The sequence below is a fragment of the Neomonachus schauinslandi genome, chromosome 2 (assembly GCF_002201575.2).
Source record: "Neomonachus schauinslandi chromosome 2, ASM220157v2, whole genome shotgun sequence".
Taxonomy (NCBI): Eukaryota; Metazoa; Chordata; class Mammalia; order Carnivora; family Phocidae; genus Neomonachus; species Neomonachus schauinslandi.
The window spans coordinates 178,802,539-178,821,341 of NC_058404.1; the positions used below are offsets into that span (position 1 = coordinate 178,802,539).

At 34.5% G+C, this 18,803-nt stretch overlaps 1 protein-coding gene across 1 annotated transcript; it reads right to left on the reverse strand.

Moving 5' to 3' along the window:
• Positions 1 to 4,719: 4,719 nt before the first annotated feature.
• Positions 4,720 to 5,001, reverse strand: LOC110580189 (small EDRK-rich factor 1-like). Its single transcript, XM_044913107.1, has one exon. It carries the CDS (start codon positions 4,999 to 5,001, stop codon positions 4,720 to 4,722), a length of 282 nt encoding a protein of 93 aa, XP_044769042.1.
• Between the last annotated feature and the right edge of the window lie 13,802 nt (positions 5,002 to 18,803).

Sequence of the window (18,803 nt, forward strand, 5' to 3'; positions counted from 1 at the left end):
CTTTTTTATTTCTGTAGCATCCATTGTAATATGTCTCCTTTCATTTCTAATTTTATTTATTTAAGTCTTTGCTCTCTCTCTCTAACCAAGAATTTTCTTGGTTAGTTTGGTTAAAAGTTTGTTGATTTTGTTTTTCTAATGTTTTTCTATACTCAAATTTCTGCTCTGATCTTATAGTTTTTCTTCTGTTAACTTTGGGTATAGTCCTTTTTATAGTTCTTTGAGTTATAGAGTTAGGTAGTGTCTATGAGATTTTTCTTTTTAATGTAGGTACTTGTTGTAAATTTGCCTCTTAGTGCTGATTTTGCTGTACTCCATAAGTTTTGGTATGTTGTATTTTCATATGTCTTAACTATTTTCTAATCTTCCTTTTGATTTCTTTTTCAAAACAATGGTTGTCTAAGAGTGTGTTGTTTAATTTCCATGTATTTGTGAAGTTTTTCATTTTTCTTTGTTATTATTTTTGTTTTTAATACATGTGGATAGGAAAGATACTGAGAATAATTTCAAATATTCTTAATGGTTTAAGGCTTTCTTTGTAAACTAACATATGAGTTATCCTGGAGAATGTTCCATTTGCACAAGAGAAGAATGTGTTTTCTGCAGCTTTGGGGTAAAATATTCTTTATATGTCTTTTAAGTTCAGTTAGTCTATAGTGCTGTTCCAGTCTTTTTTTTTTTTTTAATTGATTTTCTGTCTGGATGATCTGTTCATTATCGACACTAGGGTATTGAAGACTCCTATTATTATTGTATCTTCTATTTCTCCCTTCAGATCTGTCAATAATTTGCATATATATGTTAGATGCTCTGGTTTTAGATATATTTATAATTATTATGCCTTCTTGTTGAATTTATTCTTTAATGATTTTGATTTTGTAGTGATGTTCTTTGTCTCTTATGACAGGTTTTGACTTAAGCCCTATTCTGTCTCATATAAATATAGGAATCCTTGGGTTTTTTTGGTTACTATTTCTAAGGATGAACTTTTCCCCATCCCTTCGCTTGAAGCCTATGTGTGTTCTTAAATCTAAAGTGACTCTTGTAGACAACATACAGTTGGATATTATCTTTTTAATTCATTCAATCATGCTATTATCTTTTGATTGATGAGTTGAGTGTATATACATGTAATTATTGGGTAGGTAAGGACTTACTGTTTCCTTAATTGTGTTCTGTCTTGTAGTTCTTTTGTTATTCCCTTCCTCTCTTGCTGTTTTCCTTTGTAATTTGGTATTTATTTGTAGGGATACACATTAATTATCCTTTATTTATCTTTTTTTCTCTACTATCGTTTTTTCCTTGAACTTACAATGGGGTTTGCATAAAAATTTTTGTAGTTATAACTGTCTGTCTTATGCTGGTAACAACTTAACTTCGATCACATACAAAACCCTACACTTTTCTTTTACTATGTTAATTTTTCTAAAATAGAGGCAGTCTTGTCATCTATAGTACCAGTCTTTCCTCATTCATATTTTATATTCAATTTTTCAACTAACCTGCTTATTTTACTTTCGTAATAACTCTCACTTTCCCACTCTTTCAATTTCCATTGCTACTTTCTGAATTGTCTGCCCCCATTCATGATGATGAATTATATTTACTAAAGTAGAAATCTGTATTATGTCACTCCATGTTTCATTTTTATTTACTTTTAACCTATAGAATAAAGTACAAACTACTTGTCATTAAATTCAATGCCCTTTGAAATCTGTTTCCATCCTACCTTTTAATAGTAATTCTTTAAATCTAACCCACATTCTCATGTACTGTAAACATTCACACAGCTATAAATTTTTGTCCATGTATGCCATGAATTTTCTTCAATATTGCCTTTTCAATCTCTGCCTTTTAACTGAAAATATTTCTCTTGTCTGTAAAGCTCCTGTTTATTTACATTAACCAGGACATACAGGTTATGCTGCAGTAGCATGCAAGCCCTAAACTGGTGGTTTAATACAATGAAACAGTGATAGTCAAAGTATGGTCTATGGACACCTAGGATTACCTGAGAATCTTGGTGTATTGGTAAGGACCAAATTCGTTCCAAAATAATGGTAAAATGGTATTGCTTCTTAACCTTATTGACATTTGCATTGATGATGCAACAGTGTGGATAAAGATATTGGCATCGGGTGCCTGGGTGGCTCAGTTGGTTAAGTGACTGCCTTCGGCTCAGGTCATGATCCTGGAGTCCCGGGATCGAGTCCCGCATCGGACTCCCTGCTCGGCAGGGAGTCTGCTTCTCCCTCTGACCCTCCCCTCTCATGCTCTCTCTCTCTCTCATTCTCTCTCTCAAATAAATAAATAAAATCTTAAAAAAAAAGATATTGGCATCAAATTGAGTTCCTAGTAGACATTATATTTTTCATAGCACTTTCCTGGCAAGAGGGAAAAAAAGGGCAGTTTCACGTAAAAATGTTCTTCATTTAGCAGTAAAGTGATCAATTGTATTAAATTTTGACCCTTAAATACATGTCTTTTTAATATACTGTGTGACACAATGGGAAGTATGCAATAAGCACTTCCACTGCAAGCACAAGTATGATGGCTGTTTCTAGGAAAAGCACTTGTACAATTGTTTGAATTGTGAGCTGAATTAAGCACATTTTTCATGGAGCACCATTTTTTACTTGAGTGAATTATTGACAGAAAATAAACTATGATTGCTTAAAATTGGGTATTAGGAAGACATTTTCTAAAATAAATTAATGAAGTGAGACTTTTAATGCATGGAAGAAAAAAACTTACAGCTTTTATGACCAATGATATAGTTCAAGATTTCAAGTGAAAGAATTTTGGAAATCATGTCTTCCATAGTGAACTTGAAAGCTCCCCAATAGGTAACAATTTTGCAATTGAGATTGGTGGTGATATTAACAATTATTATTTTAAAATATTAAATAAAAAATGTCAAAAGCTGGAAGATCTGAATAACTCAGTAAACCCAATTTTTTTTTCAGGTGACCAATGCATGATATTACAAAATTATGTTTTGGGAAACAATCCATTCAATTGCAAGACAGATAAAAGATTTTAACATAGCAGTATAAAAGTTAATTAATATGGCTTTAGATTTCTTACTACACCTAACCTCTGAGAAACTATAACTCATTGAGTATTTTGGTTTAATATCAAATAATAAGATTCACAATTATCTGTAAAGCCTTAGAACACTCCTCTTTTTTCCAACTACATGTGCAAAGGCAGATTTCCTTTATATACTTTTATTAAAACAACATAGCTGAAATGATTGAATCCAGAAACAGATAAGAAAATTTAGTTTTGTTCTATTAAGGCAGATATAAAGAAGTTGTAAAAATGTAAATAGGGGCACCTGGGTGGCTCAATCATTAAGTGTCTGCCTTCGGCTCAGGTCATGATCCCAGCGTCCTGGGATTGAGCCCCGCATTGGGCTCCCTGCTTGGCTGGGAGTCTGCCTCTCCCACTCCCCCTGCTTGTGTTCCCTCTCTCCCTGTGTCTCTCTCTGTCAAATAAATAATAAAAATCTTAAAAAAAATAAAAAAATAAAAATGTAAATGTATGCAACTCTTCTCACTAATTTTGTTTTTTGGACTATATATGTATTTTACATAAAGTATGTTATTTATATTATAAATTAAAAGTTTAAAATTTAATAAATTTCTGTTTTAACTCAAAATACAATAATTATTGATAGGTAAAACACACATAAACAAAAGCTCTTTGGAGTTCTCCACAGTTTTAAGAGAGCAAAAGTGTTCTGAGAGCAACATGTTTCAGAACTATTTCTATAGACATTTCTTCCTCATTCATATGACATATCTGATGCAAGAAGATAAAAGACCAAATTGATGTTCAGTGACCCAGGATGACAGAGATTCTACTCTTTTGTATTTGTGCACTCTGTTAATTGTAAATCCTATTAACAACAGCAAGAAAGCAGATATATGACACACATAGCAACATGCTAAATTCTGTTCAGTGGTTTAAAAATATCTAGAGACAGGGAAAGCCAATGAGGGAAGATGACATTAGGGAGTTTTAAGCAGGAAGTGGCATTTGAATTGGATCTACAATGAGTGGCTGCATATGGACAGGTTGATGGTGGTACAGGAAGAGTATTGACCGAAATCTAAACAACATTAAATGAGTCATGCCAGATTTGTCACAAGTTGCCTTCATGGTCATGAGGAACTGATCCCAACTTTAATGGAAGGTCTACATTGGCTTATAGAGGGAGAATATATTTGGAAACCCATTTAAGATTTGATTGTAATGGATTTTTAAAATGAAGCCAAACAGTTTAGATTTGATTTACTAAATGCAAGGGGTTTCATTTGGGGGAGGCGTGTGATGATTGTAGCATTTGAAGAAATATAAATTGGTGTTAAATGGTGCATAGGATGGTTAATTGGATGTAGCTGAGGCTAAAATCAGAAAAGCCAGCTAAGGATTCTTGAACTGATTGTAAGCATTTGTGATTTGTGATTGGGGGACAAGGGAGGGAGAATAGAAAAGATTAGGAGAGGACACATATAAGATAGAATTTGAGGGAAAAATAAATCAGTTTTATTGACTGACCGAATATTGGTAATGAGATATTTGCCTGTTACTAGATATCCTTTAGTACATATTCTTCTGTGGGGCTTTTCTTGACTCTTTAGCCATTCCTTTACTGAGAAAGCATTCATCCCAGCACAATGTGCCCATAGGAAGTGTCACTCCTAATTTGTATCATAATTTTTTCCTTACATGAGTATTTTGATAGGTGAATTTCAAAAGTCTTCTCTCTCGAGAGAGAGACGAGTTTTCTCTCGTCTGCATAGACTTCTTCTCATTAGCTGCCTTCTGCTTTTGTTGCATTATCTCAGAGTCCCTCTGCTTTCTCTGAGAGGTGGTCAAGCTATCCTCTTTTCTTTTTCCCTTGCTAATTTCCTGGGATTTCTTCATGTTTTTCTGGCGGGCAAGTTCTCGCTGATTTCCTCGGGAAATTAAGATAATTAAGATAATTTCCATGTACCACTGTAGCCTAACACAATGGTTGACATGTAACTAGTGTTTAATAAATATTTGTTGAGTCCATGGTAGTATTGTATAATCAATGTTTCAACTCAAGAAGAATGATTTATTCATTCATCTGATGTTCAGAAATATGTGGATGAATGGCATTAAATAAAGAATAGAAAAGTATGTTGGTCAAAGTTTTCATTTCAATGTCAACCTACTAAATTTTAAAGGCAGAGCTGGTTATACATAGTGTCTGATACACAGTATAACATTCTTCTTCCCTTTCTATATTATTTAATACCATGGCATATGTTCCTAGAAAATATCATACTGTAAGTCAATGTGAAAAACTCTATCAGACAAAATGATGGTGAAAAAAATGTAAAGCAAGATATAAACCTTCACTTAGCACCAGACATTTGCTAGATACTTTTCTAACTGCTTTCTACATATTCATCAATTTAATCCTTAAAATAACCCTATTATTTCTGCTTTCTACACGAAGAAACTGCAACAGAGGATAAGTAACTCATTCAATGTCTCATATATGTATCACATATGGATGTGGCACAGACAGTATTTGAGGCAGTCTGTGCTCCTAACTTCTGTCTTTGGAACTGAGATTTTCTTACTAGGACATTATAGAGTTACAAAAATCTCATAAAAATGTCATTAAATTCTGAGGCACCTAGGTGGCTTTGTCGGTTAAGTGTCTAACTCTTGATTTTGGCTCAGGTCATAATTTCAGGGTCCTGAGATCAAGCCCCATGTCTGGCTCTGTATTTGGTGGGGAGCCTGCTTAAGATTCTCTCCCCCTCTCTTTTTGCACCTCCCCCTGCTCGCTTGCCCTCTCTCCCTCTTTCCAAATTAAATAAATAAATCTTAAAAGATGTCATTAAGTTCTATAGGATAGTGTTTGACAGTTGTAAAGGGTACATTTTTTTCTCTTTCAAGAAAGAGCAGATTCTTTTGCCAAATGGAGATTACCTGAATAATTCGCAATTGCTTAGAAAAATCCAATGTACTGGTGATACAAAATAGTCAAATGCTTATTTTACAGTAACATCTTAAAGATAAGAATTTAAAATAGGGGAATAATGCAAAACTCTACTATATAGATTTAGAAACTGGAGTTTGGAATATAAGTGCAAAATTGGATATGTAGATGATTCAAAGCCTATGTGAATCTTGGAAATAGCAAAAGGCTCTTATTAAAAGAAAAAGCAACACATTATATGCTAAGAATTTCTCAAAAAATGTGCATGCAGGAGCTACTAAAATCACAAACACATCATCATTATTATCATTATCATCATCATTTTCATCAGTTGCTATTTTTTTAAATATACAGGGTTCATGATACTGAATTAAATGCTGCAAATCCATAAAAATATTTTTTCATTGCAAAGGAGCTCAAATAATAAAACTCCTGTGGTGTTACTAGAAACATGAAAACAGTGGCTCATTTATTGATCAAAGATTAACACTTCCCAACAACAAAAATGTGACATTATTTTTCAAATAATTTATGTAAGAATGAAATCCTACATGAAAGAGTTAACATAGACTTAAAATTATCTGCAATCAGACTCTGCTAAATGTTGGAGAATCTGACTCAATATTTGCAACCAATTAAGTTTTCCTATATATAGAGTTGACATTTTTTTGCTTAAAAAAATCAAAGTGCCTTTTCTCTTTATTGTTTTGCTGTGGGTAGATTTATGATTTTTAGATGGAAACTTTTTTTTTCACAAAAGGGTTGAGATTTGAGATGATGACTTGAAGTCTAAATGACAGCCTTAATACATATAAGTATACAATCAAATTCAGTGACATATTGTTTATTTGAAAATAGAATGAAAATATGCCTTTTAAAATAAGTATTCAGTTCACATCTTACAAACTAAAATTAAAACTAACGAAGAAATCAAAACACAGTTGTTCTAATCTTAGTTGGTATGTAGAGCAATAAATTAGAATTAAAATAATCATTCTGATTTTTTCCTTAAGAATCAGTAGAAAATAATAGGTCAGTCCTCAATAAACTTTAGAAAAATATGATGCACAAATATCCTTTTTCTTATATATACAAAGGATATGCCTAAAAAGTTGGCAGATATTTAATTTTTTTGAAACTGAATTAAATTACAGTTGGTTAGAGAAGGTTACAATTAAAATGGCCCTGGTTTAAACAAATGTGTATTATATATTGAGAATAATAACTTCACATATCTGTTTAACATAGTGTAACTTTATGTGTGTGTGTGTGTGTGTGTTGGTTAAAATTAGACTTGAGCATATACTGCTCATTGAATTTTAGTACTCATCTAAATTATCTTTTTTTAAGAACTAAAAATATCACTTAAACATTGAAACGTCTTATGCAAAGGTTTCCCTTTCTTTAAAAAATAGAGATAAAAATCTGTTCTCTTCAAACATTTAAGAGGTAATGACTTACATGTAAAACCACCTTGAGTATTTTTAAAGTTGTGATTTCCCCCGATGAGTGTCAGAATCACCACCCAGTTCAGTTATGTGGGATTTAACCAAGATCCACAAGGGATGCTTATGCATATACTTACCAAAAATTCATTGCTTTATTGCATTTTTCAAATAAACTTGATTTACAAAAATTCTGTAGTATATTTTATGGGCATTTTTGGATTCCCCTGGCATTGCCTCTAGAACCATTAGACACTGGCTTGCTGAGTAAGCAACTCTGTTCCAGTCCGTGGGGTTCCACCACCTAGACTGTTTGTTCAGTCCCATACCCAGAGTTTTTCTATCTTTTCCCAGATGTGAATGAAATGATACAACCAAGAGCATTCAACTAGGCTTAAAATGCCACCTTAGCCAGAAGCAACCAGAAATGCAATGGAGTTAGCTATTGGCAGGAGAAATTTCACTAATGGAAATAGGCAGCAGAAGGGAGCTAGGTAGATGTATCCTTCTACTTTATCTTTCTTAAAGACTGCTTTGAGACATGGTCTCTGCATTTAGCATATCTGAATGTTTATCACTTAGCTGACCAGATACATCTGCCATTGACTTGCTGTGTTGCTTTAATGCTCATCAAGAAGCCAGTACAATCCTTCATATCCTTTCCTGTTTAACTAATTTCTATATTCACTTATTTTATCTTGTGTTCTTTAGGAACTCAGGCTAGAATTCTATATGTATATAGAATTTAGAAGAAAACTATTAATAGTTTTCTTAGTACTTAATACTTTCTTAATACTTAATAGTCAAACACACATGAATTTAGAAGATATTCTAGTTCACATCTACTACAATGAAATGAGTCACAGAAGAAACAAATCTAGTATTAGTATAAGAACTAATAATGCAGAAACCAAGAGTTGCATACAGAACAGAAATTAGCTAATCATGGTGTATGATCATTTTAATATGGTGTTGAATTTGATTTATTAGTATTTTGTTGAGAATTTTTACATTTATATTCTTCAGGAAATATTGGCCTGTAGTTTTCTTTTCTTGTGGTGTCCTTAACTGGCTTTGTTGTCAGGGCGATTCTGGGCTCATAAAATGAGTTAGGGAGTATGCTCTCCTCTTCAATTTTTTGGAAGAGTTTGAGAAGGATTGACATTTATTCTTCTTAAATATTTAGTAAAATTCACTAGTGAAACAATTTGATCCTGGCCTTTTCTTAGTTGGGAGATGTTTATTGATTCAATCTCCTTACTTGTTATTGGTCTGTTCAGCTTTTCTATTTCTTCTTGATTCAGTTTTGGGATATGGTATGTTAATAGAAACTTACCTATTTTTTTCTCAGTTTTCTAATATGTTGCCATTAGTTTTTCATAGTAGTTTCTTAACAATACTTTGTATTTATGTGGTATCAGGGGTGATATCTCTACCTTTATAATTTTATTTATTGGGTCCTCAAACACTACAATCAAGTGAAAGTCATCTCTGGAACCCCAGGATAGTTCAGCATCTATAAGCCAATGTAGGTGATATATCACATTAATAGAATAAAAGATTAAAATTATGTGATCAACCAAATAGATGCAGAAAAAGCATTTGACAAAACTCAATATTCATTTATGATAAAAACTTTCAAAACTTGGATATAGATTGAATGTGCCTCAACATAACAAAGGCCATCTATGACAAGTCCATAGTTAATCCAATACACGATAGTAAAATGTTGAAAGCTTTTTCTCTAAGATCAGGAACAAGACTGGGTACCTACTCTCCCAATCCTATTCAACATAGTACTGAACTTCTAGCTTTAGTAATCAGGCAAGAAAAAGAAAGAAAAGGCATACAATTTGGAAAGGAAGAACTAAAATTATTTCTGCAGATGACATGCTTTTATATATAGAAAATCCTAAAGATTTCACCAAAAAACTATTATATCTAATCAACAAATTTACAAAAGTTACAGAATATAAAATCAACATAAAAAATTCAGTAGTGTTTTGGGCGCCTGGGTGGCTCAGTTGGTTAAGCGACTGCCTTCGGCTCAGGTCATGATCCTGGAGTCCCTGGATCGAGTCCCGCATCAGGCTCCCTGCTCGGCAGGGAGTCTGCTTCTCCCTCTGACCCTCCTCCCTCTCATGCTTTCTGTCTCTCATTCTCTCTCTCTCAAATAAATAAATAAAATCTTTAAAAATATATATATATTACACAGATTATACAAAGTATTGATGAGAATATGGAAAAACAAACTCTCACACACTGATATTTGGAATATAAAATTGTAAAATTACTATGGAAATAAATGTTAGTTTCTTTAAAAACTTAAACCTACCAATATAAATCACCTATTCCACTCCTAGTTTTTTTTTTTAAATGAGGTAAATATTTTTTATTAAGCATTTCTTTTTTTAACATTTTATTTTTTATCATACTTATGATGAAATCCCCAACCCCTATTTCACCCATCTCTCCACTCACCTCCCAGAGAACTATTCGTCCTAGTTAAGAGTCTGTTTCTTGGTTTGTCTCTCTCTCTCTTTTATTTTCTTTGCTCATTTCTTTTGTCTCTTAAATCCCACATATGAGTGAGATTGGATAGTATTTGTCTTTCTCTGACTAACTTATTTTGCATAGCATTATACGCTTTAGCTCTATCCATATTGTTACAAATGGCAAGATTTCATTCTTTTTTATAACAGAATAATATTCCATTGTATATATATACCACTTCTTCTTTATCCATTCATTTATCAGTGGACACTTGGGTTACTTGCATAATTTGGCTATTGTAAATAATGCTGCAATAAACATAGGGATGCACGTATCCCTTCGAATTAGTGTTTTTGTATTCTTTGGGTGAATGCCCAGTAGTGCAAATACTGGATTGTAGGATGGTTCTATTTTTAATTTTTTGAGGATACTCCATACTGTTTTCCACAGTGACTGCAACAGTTTGCATTCCTATTAACAATGAAAAAGGGTTCATTTTTCTTTTTCTCCACATTCTCTCCAACATCTGTTCCTTATTTATTTATTTATTTTTTTATTTTAGCCATTTTGACAGATACGGGTGATAGCTCATTGTGGTTTTAATTTGCATTTCCCTGATACGAGGGATTTTGAGCATCTTTTCATGGGTCTGTTGGCCATCTGGATGTCTTCTTTGGAGAAATGTCTGTTCATGTCTTCTGCCCATGATTTTTAAATTAGATTATTTGTTTTTTGGGTATTGAGTTGTATCAATTCTTTATATATTTTGGATATGAACCCCTTATTGGATATGTCATTTGCAAATATCTTCTCGCATTCCTTGGGTTGCCTTTTAGGTTTGTTGGTTGTTTCCTTCACTGTGCAGAAGCTTTTTATTTTGATGTAGTCCCAATAATTTATTTTTGCTTTTATTTCTTTTGCCTCAGGGGACATATCTAGAAAAATATTGCTACAGCCAATGTCAGAGAAATGTTACTGCCTGTGTTCTCTTCTAGGATTTTTATGGTTTCAGATCTCACATTTAGATTTTTAATTATTTTTGTGTATGGTGAAAGAAAGTGGTCCAGTTTCACTCTTTTGCATGTAGCCGTCCAGTTTTTCCAACACCATTTGTTGAAGAGACTGCCTTTTTCCCACTGTATATTCATTCTTTCCTCCTTTGTAGGAGATTACCATATAATTGTGGGTTTATTTCTCGGTTTCCTGTTCTATTCCACTGATCTATGTGTCTATTTTCACTGTTTTAGACTATGTGTCTATTTTATACTGTTTTAATTACTATCAGTTTGTAATATAACTCGAAGTCCAGAATTGTGATACTTCCAGCTATCTTTCTTTTTCAAGATGGCTTTGGCTAATCATGGCCTTTTGTGGTTCCGTACAAATTTTAGGATTTTTTGTTCTAGTTCTGTGAAAAATACTGTGGGTAAATTGATAGGGATTGAATTAAATCTGTAGATTGCTTTGGGTAGTATGGACATTTTAACAATATTTGTTCTTCCAACCCATGAGCTTGGTATGTCTTTCCATTTCTTTGTGTCATCTTGAATTTCTTTCATCAGTGTTTTATAGTTTTTAGAGTACAGGTCTTTCACCTCTTTGGTTAAGTTTATTCTTAGATATTTTACTGTTTTTGCTGCAATTGTAAATGGGATTGTTTTCTTAATTTCACATTCTGCTGCTTCATTATTAGTGTGTAGGAATGCAACAGATTTCTGTACATTGATTTTGTATACTATGACTTTATCAGTTCTAGGAATTTTTTGGTGGAGTTTTTATGGTTTTCTATATATAGTATCATGTCTTCTACAAATAGTGAGTTTCATTTCTTCCTTACCAATTTGGATGCCTTTTATTTCCTTTTGTTGTCTAATTGCTGTGGCTAGGACTTCCAATAATATGTTGAATAAAAGTGGAGAGAGTGTACATCCTTGTCTTTTTCCTGACCTTATGGGAAAACCTCTCAGTTTTTCCTCATTAAGGATGATGTTAGCTGTGGGTATTTCATATATGGCCTTTATTATGTTGAGGTTTGTTCCCTCCAGACTTACTTTGTTGAGGGTTTTTATCATGAATGGATGTTGTACTTTGTCAAATGCTTTTTTTTCTGCATCTGTTGATGATCATATGGTGTTTATCCTTTCACTTATTGATGTAATGTATCCTGGGAATAAATCCCACTTGATCTTGGTGAATGATTTTTTTAATGTACTGTTGGATTCAGTTTGCTTATATTTTGTTGAGGATTTTTGCATCTATGTTCATCAGAGATATTGGTCTGTAGTTCTCTTTTTTGCAGTGCTTTTATCTAGTTTTGGTATCAGAGTGATACTAGCCTCAAAAATTAATTTAGAAGTTTTTCTCTTGTATTTTTTTTTTTTTTTTGGTTTGAGAAGAATCACTATTAACTCTTCTTTAAATGCTTGGTAAAATTCACCTGCCAAAGCTTCCGGTTCTATACTTTTGCTTTTTAGAGGTTTTTGATTACTGATTCAGTTTCATTGCTGGTAATTGATTGTGTTCAAATTTGCTATTTCTTTCTGCTTTTGTTTTGGTAGGTTATATGTTTCTAGGAACATTCCTAGGTTTTTATTCAAGGGAAATGAAAACATATATCTGTACAAGCAATTGTGTAAATGTTTTAGCAGATTTATTTGCAGTATCTGAACACTGGCAACAACCCCAGTGCCGACCAGCTCTTGAACAGAGAAATAAATTATGCTGTATCTATACAATGTAATGCTACTAAGCAAAACAAAGTAATGATATCTTAATGCAGACAATAATTTGAATCTCTAAATAATTATGCTGAGTGAAGAAGCAAGATAAAAAATAATACATACTGTGTGATTCCATTTATATAAAATTCTAAAAAATGATAACTAATTTATAGTAACAGAAAGCAATCAATGGTTGCCTGTGGACAGACAGAGGAATGGCAGGACAGGATATAGGGATTACTAAAGTACACAAAGAAACTTTTGCAGGTGATTATTATGTTCAGTTATTTTGATTTGGGTGAAGATTTTAGAGATATATACATATAAAAATTTGTCAAATAGAATACTTTATATATGCAGTTTACTATATCCAATTATACCTTGATAAAGCTATAAAATATTACAAATGGATCAAATGCTGTTATTTGCATCCACTAATTATCTATTGCTATGTAACAAATCACCAGAAACTTAGAGGCTTAAAATGACATTTATCATATCACAGTTTCTTTGGCTCTTTTGATCAGGAGAACCTGGGTTCTGTGCCTCAAAGTATCTCACAGACTGTAAGCAAGGAGTTGGCTGGGCAGTAGTCATCACAAGGCTCAGCTAAGAAAATATATACTTCCACATTAATTTACAGATGGTAGATGATAGGATTCAGACACTGAACTGTTGGATGATGGTCTCAATTCTTTGCTGTCTGTTGGTGATAGGCTGCCCTTAGGTTCCTTGTCACTTGGTTTCTTCATAGGGTAGCTCAAAATATGGCAGCTTGCTTCATGAGAGCAAGCAAGTGAGAAGAACAAGAGTAAAAGACACACACACACACAGAGAAAGAGAGAGAGAGAGAGAGAGAGAACAGGACAGAAGCCACAGTCTTTAACTTGATTTCTGAGATGACATTCCACTTCTTTTGTCATATTCTATTCACTAGAACCAAGCCAAGAGAAGAGAATTACATAAGAGCGTAAATACCAGGAGGGAGGTATCACTGGGAACCATTTCAGAATCTGCCTAACAATTTTGGAGAATTTATTAAAGAATATGGGAATAGAATATATATTAATTAATTGTATACTTAGTGTCTCACAAGTCATTTACATAAATAGTAATATTGTAAAGGACTATATTAGGAAATTTTCCTTAAGTATTTTGCTTTAACAGTATCATTTTAAAACAATTTTCTTTGGATATTGTCTCTTTGATGTCACGGTTGGGGATGTTCATTTGGGCCCAACTTTGATCCAGTCATCAATCCGCCTACATCAATCATCTGTGTTTGGGGTGTGAAGTATGTTGTGATTGTATATTAAAAAAAATTAAAACATGCTCTGTCCTCAAGGAATTAATGATGTTGAAAAGCAAACCTTAAAATGTAAAAAAAAAAAAATTATAAGATAGACTTAATACATATCAATGATAAACTGAATGATACTGACTCAAAGAACCTGAGATTAGTTGTAAGAGGAAAAATATGGTAAAGTTGAAGCATTTAGGGAAGATTTTATTTAGGAGTTGAGACTTAAGCTGGGTCTTGAAAACTGATGAGTGTATTTGTCATTCTTTTGCCTACAAATACATAAGAAACATCTGACTTCCCAAAGCGCAGATTATCTCCACGCCAAATGGCGTGAAGTTCACTGGCAAGTGACCCTATCAAATGTTCTTACCTAGAATTTTTCATATGCTCAAATTAGACAAAGGTGAAGTAAATTCCTTTGTGGTGGTGGTGGTGGTGGTGTGGTCTAAGTCTAGTTTTCCAGTTTCCCAGTGACTCTGAACTACTAATGAATTTCTCTTTGGCTTAAGATCATCGGCATCTGTTTATCCTGCTTGCATTCAATGACTTGGTTGATACAGCCAAATGTCATGTATGTTCAAAACCATGCTGTGTTTACTTCAGGTTATGGGGACAGTGTGAACAAAGGGCTGTGGCCTTATAATACTTATCACGGGTATCTTAAAACAAAATTTAGCATTTTTCAGTATAGTTAATAACTTCGATGTGTGTGTCTGATCTAGTAAGCATATCTGTGACAAGAACAATGAAGTAAACAGAGAATGCTAATTAGACAACACCTGTCTCTGATAAAGATGAATGTGTATATTTTTAGTTTTAAAATTTGAAAAAGCTTTTACGACTTCATGGAATTAGGGACTGGAGGAAAGTTGTGTTGTCAGTGATAACTGAATTTCCACCTATTATAAGCAGCTTTATGGGCAGTAGCTTCTCTACTGGAAAATAGGAGTTATGATAGGGAAAATATCAGTAAAAGGAGTCAGTTTTCTCTGAGTTTGGAGTACAGGGTACGAGAGCGGGAGGATGTCATTGGAAATTTAATTCAAGACTCAGACCAATTTTCTCATTGTTCTATTTACTCTTTGTAAGAGAGGGATGAATCTGCATAATATTTGAGGATAGAGAAGGCCTTGGCTTTCCAACAGTTGTCCTATATCTAGATGGCTACTAACACATTAGAAATGTAATTATTTGGTTTCTAAACCTTGATAAATGCCAGGAAGTTTACTCTGGGAAGATACGTTGCTTGGTACTGCCTTATTGCAGCGTCGACTAAGATCTTAAATATTTAAAAAAAAAATACACTTTTTAGTTATTAACCCAGTCTTTAAAAATAAAGTTTTATTACTACAACCTGGAGCTAGACGGCTACATGATGGACCGTAAAACCAATAAAGCATTCAGCATGGCATACTATGAAATCAAGGTAATACTATTTTAATAAACATTTAAGTCTATGTAAACCCATCCGTGTTTTTAATTAATTTTACCTCTTTTTCAGACCTTGCTGACCCGAAAGGGAAACTGCTAGACTGACATTCATTCTTATGTTATTATTGACCAGTCAGCTTCTGAAATTTGTAGAATTCATTTCCAAAGTGAAGGCTGAAGTTTTAATGTGCCTCTCTTCGCATTCTGTTTCCACTAGGCCCATGAGTACTACAAGTGCAGAGTTAACAGTGCATTTCACTCTGGCTTCATCATTTACTAGTAAACCTAAATAGCATTTTCAGAAGAGTACATAATAAATGCATTCAGACACTGCAGCTGTCTTTTGTCTGTTTTCCAAACACATAATGTGCTAATTTGGAAAAAAATCAACAACAGCTGCAAATACATGTCAACAGCAAGGTCTTCAAGGGAAGGCCTTAATAGGTTTTGTTAATCAGTGGTGAACCAGGTGTGAATAAATAATTAACACACTTGATAACAGAGCTCTGTTGGCGCTAGTGCTGTAGCTAAAGTTCTGATAGCCTTTCCTTTAAGTTCAGGATTTACCAGCAATATTTAAAGAGAAAAATACTTAATGACAACCAATTCAGTAAAGCTAAAGTAAGATTTTCTCTTTAAAAGAAAGAAAATTGAATATGGATATCAGGAAAACACCTCACACAATCTAGAATGCATTTTAATCCTATAAATGAAAATAGATGTCTAATGATCCATTTCATTGGCATATTTTTTTAAACAAAGAGCTATTGCCTGTTAGTCTAGAAATAATTAAGCCAAATCGCCCCATACGGAATATGTGAAGGTATTTACTAACATTCTGATTGTTACCTTTCCCTTGTGAAATTGGGGCATGCTATAATAGAAAAGATACAGTCTTAACAGCAAGTGGCATGAAATGCATGCCAGAACTTTGTGGTTATTACCCTTAAATCCTGTGCTGTAAGTGTCAATAAACCTACATGTATTTTTAAACACCTACAGTGTAAGGGAATAGAAAAAAACTGTAAGAGACATTAATTTTATGGAGTATAAAATATAATTGATTAAATCTTAACTTTTGTGGATATTAATAAACCAACATGACAGGAGAGTCATCATTTTATAGGAGAATGTACTGTGCACTGGGTTTGGAATATGCTGGTGGTTCTCAGAGAATGGCCCTAGGACCACTAACCCCAGCAGCATTGCCTATGAAGCTGTTAAAAAGGCAAATTCTCAGGCCTTACCTCAAACCTACCAAATCAGAAATGCGGGGGTGGGGACCAGAGATCTGTGGCTTAAGAAACCCGTCCATGTAATTTCGATGCTTGCTGACACGTAAGGCCATTTGTGTGTGCTTGTCACTAATTCGTATTACAGAGGCATGTTAATTGCCAAGTGCATGGTTTAAGGCCCACATCTGGGGACAAAAGCTGTTTAGCATCCCATGCCCTCTCTCAGATGAACCACCAGCTGTTGGTGTCATGTCTCTGCTCAGCTTGCAGAGAGAGCAAAAGGGTCACTTGCCACTTAATTATATTTCTGTTGATAATAAGAGGACTGGATGGAAGAAAGGTCATCTGTGCAGTGTTCCCAAAGGAAGATTGTTTCCTCCTTTCTTAACTCATGGGTGTTGAGGAGATTAGGGGTATTTTGCTGACCAAAGTTAAAGGTAGGAACCTCAATTCACATATTAAGTTAGCATTGCCCAAACACTCACTTCTCTACCAATACAGGGATTGATGTTGACCTGTCTGTCAACTGATTGGCAATCAGCAGAGTGCCTAAGGAGCAGGAGGCAGATGCAGTTGCTTTAACAAGCCTTGAAGACAGATACAGTGAACACATCCAAAAAGGCTCATGTTTGAGCCATCTTCCCCTCTCTCTCTTACCCCAGTGGTATTTTTCTAGAATTTCACAAGAGGGCCGTTCATTAATGAGGTGATACCCGGCAGTGGAAGATGAGGGGAGGAAGGAGGCAAACGAAACCATCAAGGGAGGGTTCCATCCCTACCCAATAAAGACTCCCACTCGCCCCAACTAGCTGCTATGAACTGAATGTCTGTGTTCTCACCAGGTTAGTAGGTTGATGTTCTAACCCTCAGCGTGATGGCATTTGAAGATGCGACCTCAGGGAAGTAATTAGGCTTAGATGAGGTCAAGAGAGTGTGGCACCCTCATGGGAATAGTGTCCTTATAAGAAGAGACACTGGAGTTTGCTCTTTCCTTGTTTCCATGTACATGCTATGATAAAGGGCCACGTGAACACACAGTGAAGTGTCTGCCATCAGCAAGCTGGGAACAGAGTCCTCATCTATACCCAACCACGCTCCAACTCTGATCTTGAACGTCTCGCCTCCAGAACTGTGAGAAAATAAATTTCTGTTGTTTGAGCCACCCACTCTCTGGTATTTTATTTTTGAGGCCTGAGCAGATTAAAACAATTCTTCTTTCCTCCTTATTCGTAAGGATCTTCTTGGCTTTGGGAACAGAGGATATCTCACCTTTCCTCCCATCTTTAGGAACATTGCATTCTTTCAAAAGACAAAGCTCTTTTCCCTTCTGGATCTTCATGTTATATCTGAGAGGGTGAGGATGTAGTTGTGGGAAGAGCACTTCTCAGCCAGCCTTATTGGGAGGTTGCTTGTTGGTGGTTTTGTCAACTTATTCCCAGCTAGGGAGCTTTGTCTCCCAGTTCAGCATTTGATCCTAAAGTGCATGCTGTTATATTCATTATTTGATCTTAGTTTGTGAACTTAGGCGAGTCAAATAACTGTTATGTTTCTTCACTTTTATTTTTATTTTCTTAAAACAATTTTATTTGAGAGAGAGAGAGAGCGCAAGCGCACACAAAAGCAGAGGCAGGGGGAGGGGCAGAGGGAGAGGGAGAAGCAGACTCCCTGCTGAGCAGGGAACCTGATGTAGGGCTCAAGCCCAAGACCCTGGGATCATGACCTGAACTAAAGGCAAATGCTTAATCAACTGAGCCACCCAGGTGCCCCATCTTCACTTTTAAATGTAAGTTGTTTAAGTAAGTGAATGATAGTCTGATATATAATAGGCAATAAATATCCTTTAATGAGTCTGAAATAAATGAATTGACAGACTTTGTTAAAAGATGTGCTTAGTCATTAAGAAGAAAATGTGTTCAAAAAGGCTATAATTCTCAGGGAAGTTGTCTTTTTTTTTTAAGATTTTATTTATTTATTTGAGAGAGAGAATGAGAGAGAGAGAGCACATGAGAGGGGGGAGGGTCAGAGGGAGAAGCAGACTCCCCGCCGAGCAGGGAGCTCGATGTGGGACGCGATCCCGGGACTCCAGGATCATGACCTGAGCCGAAGGCAGTCGCTTAACCAACTGAGCCACCCAGGCGCCCAGGGAAGTTGTCTTTAAGTTAACAGATACAAACTAAATTTTGGAAG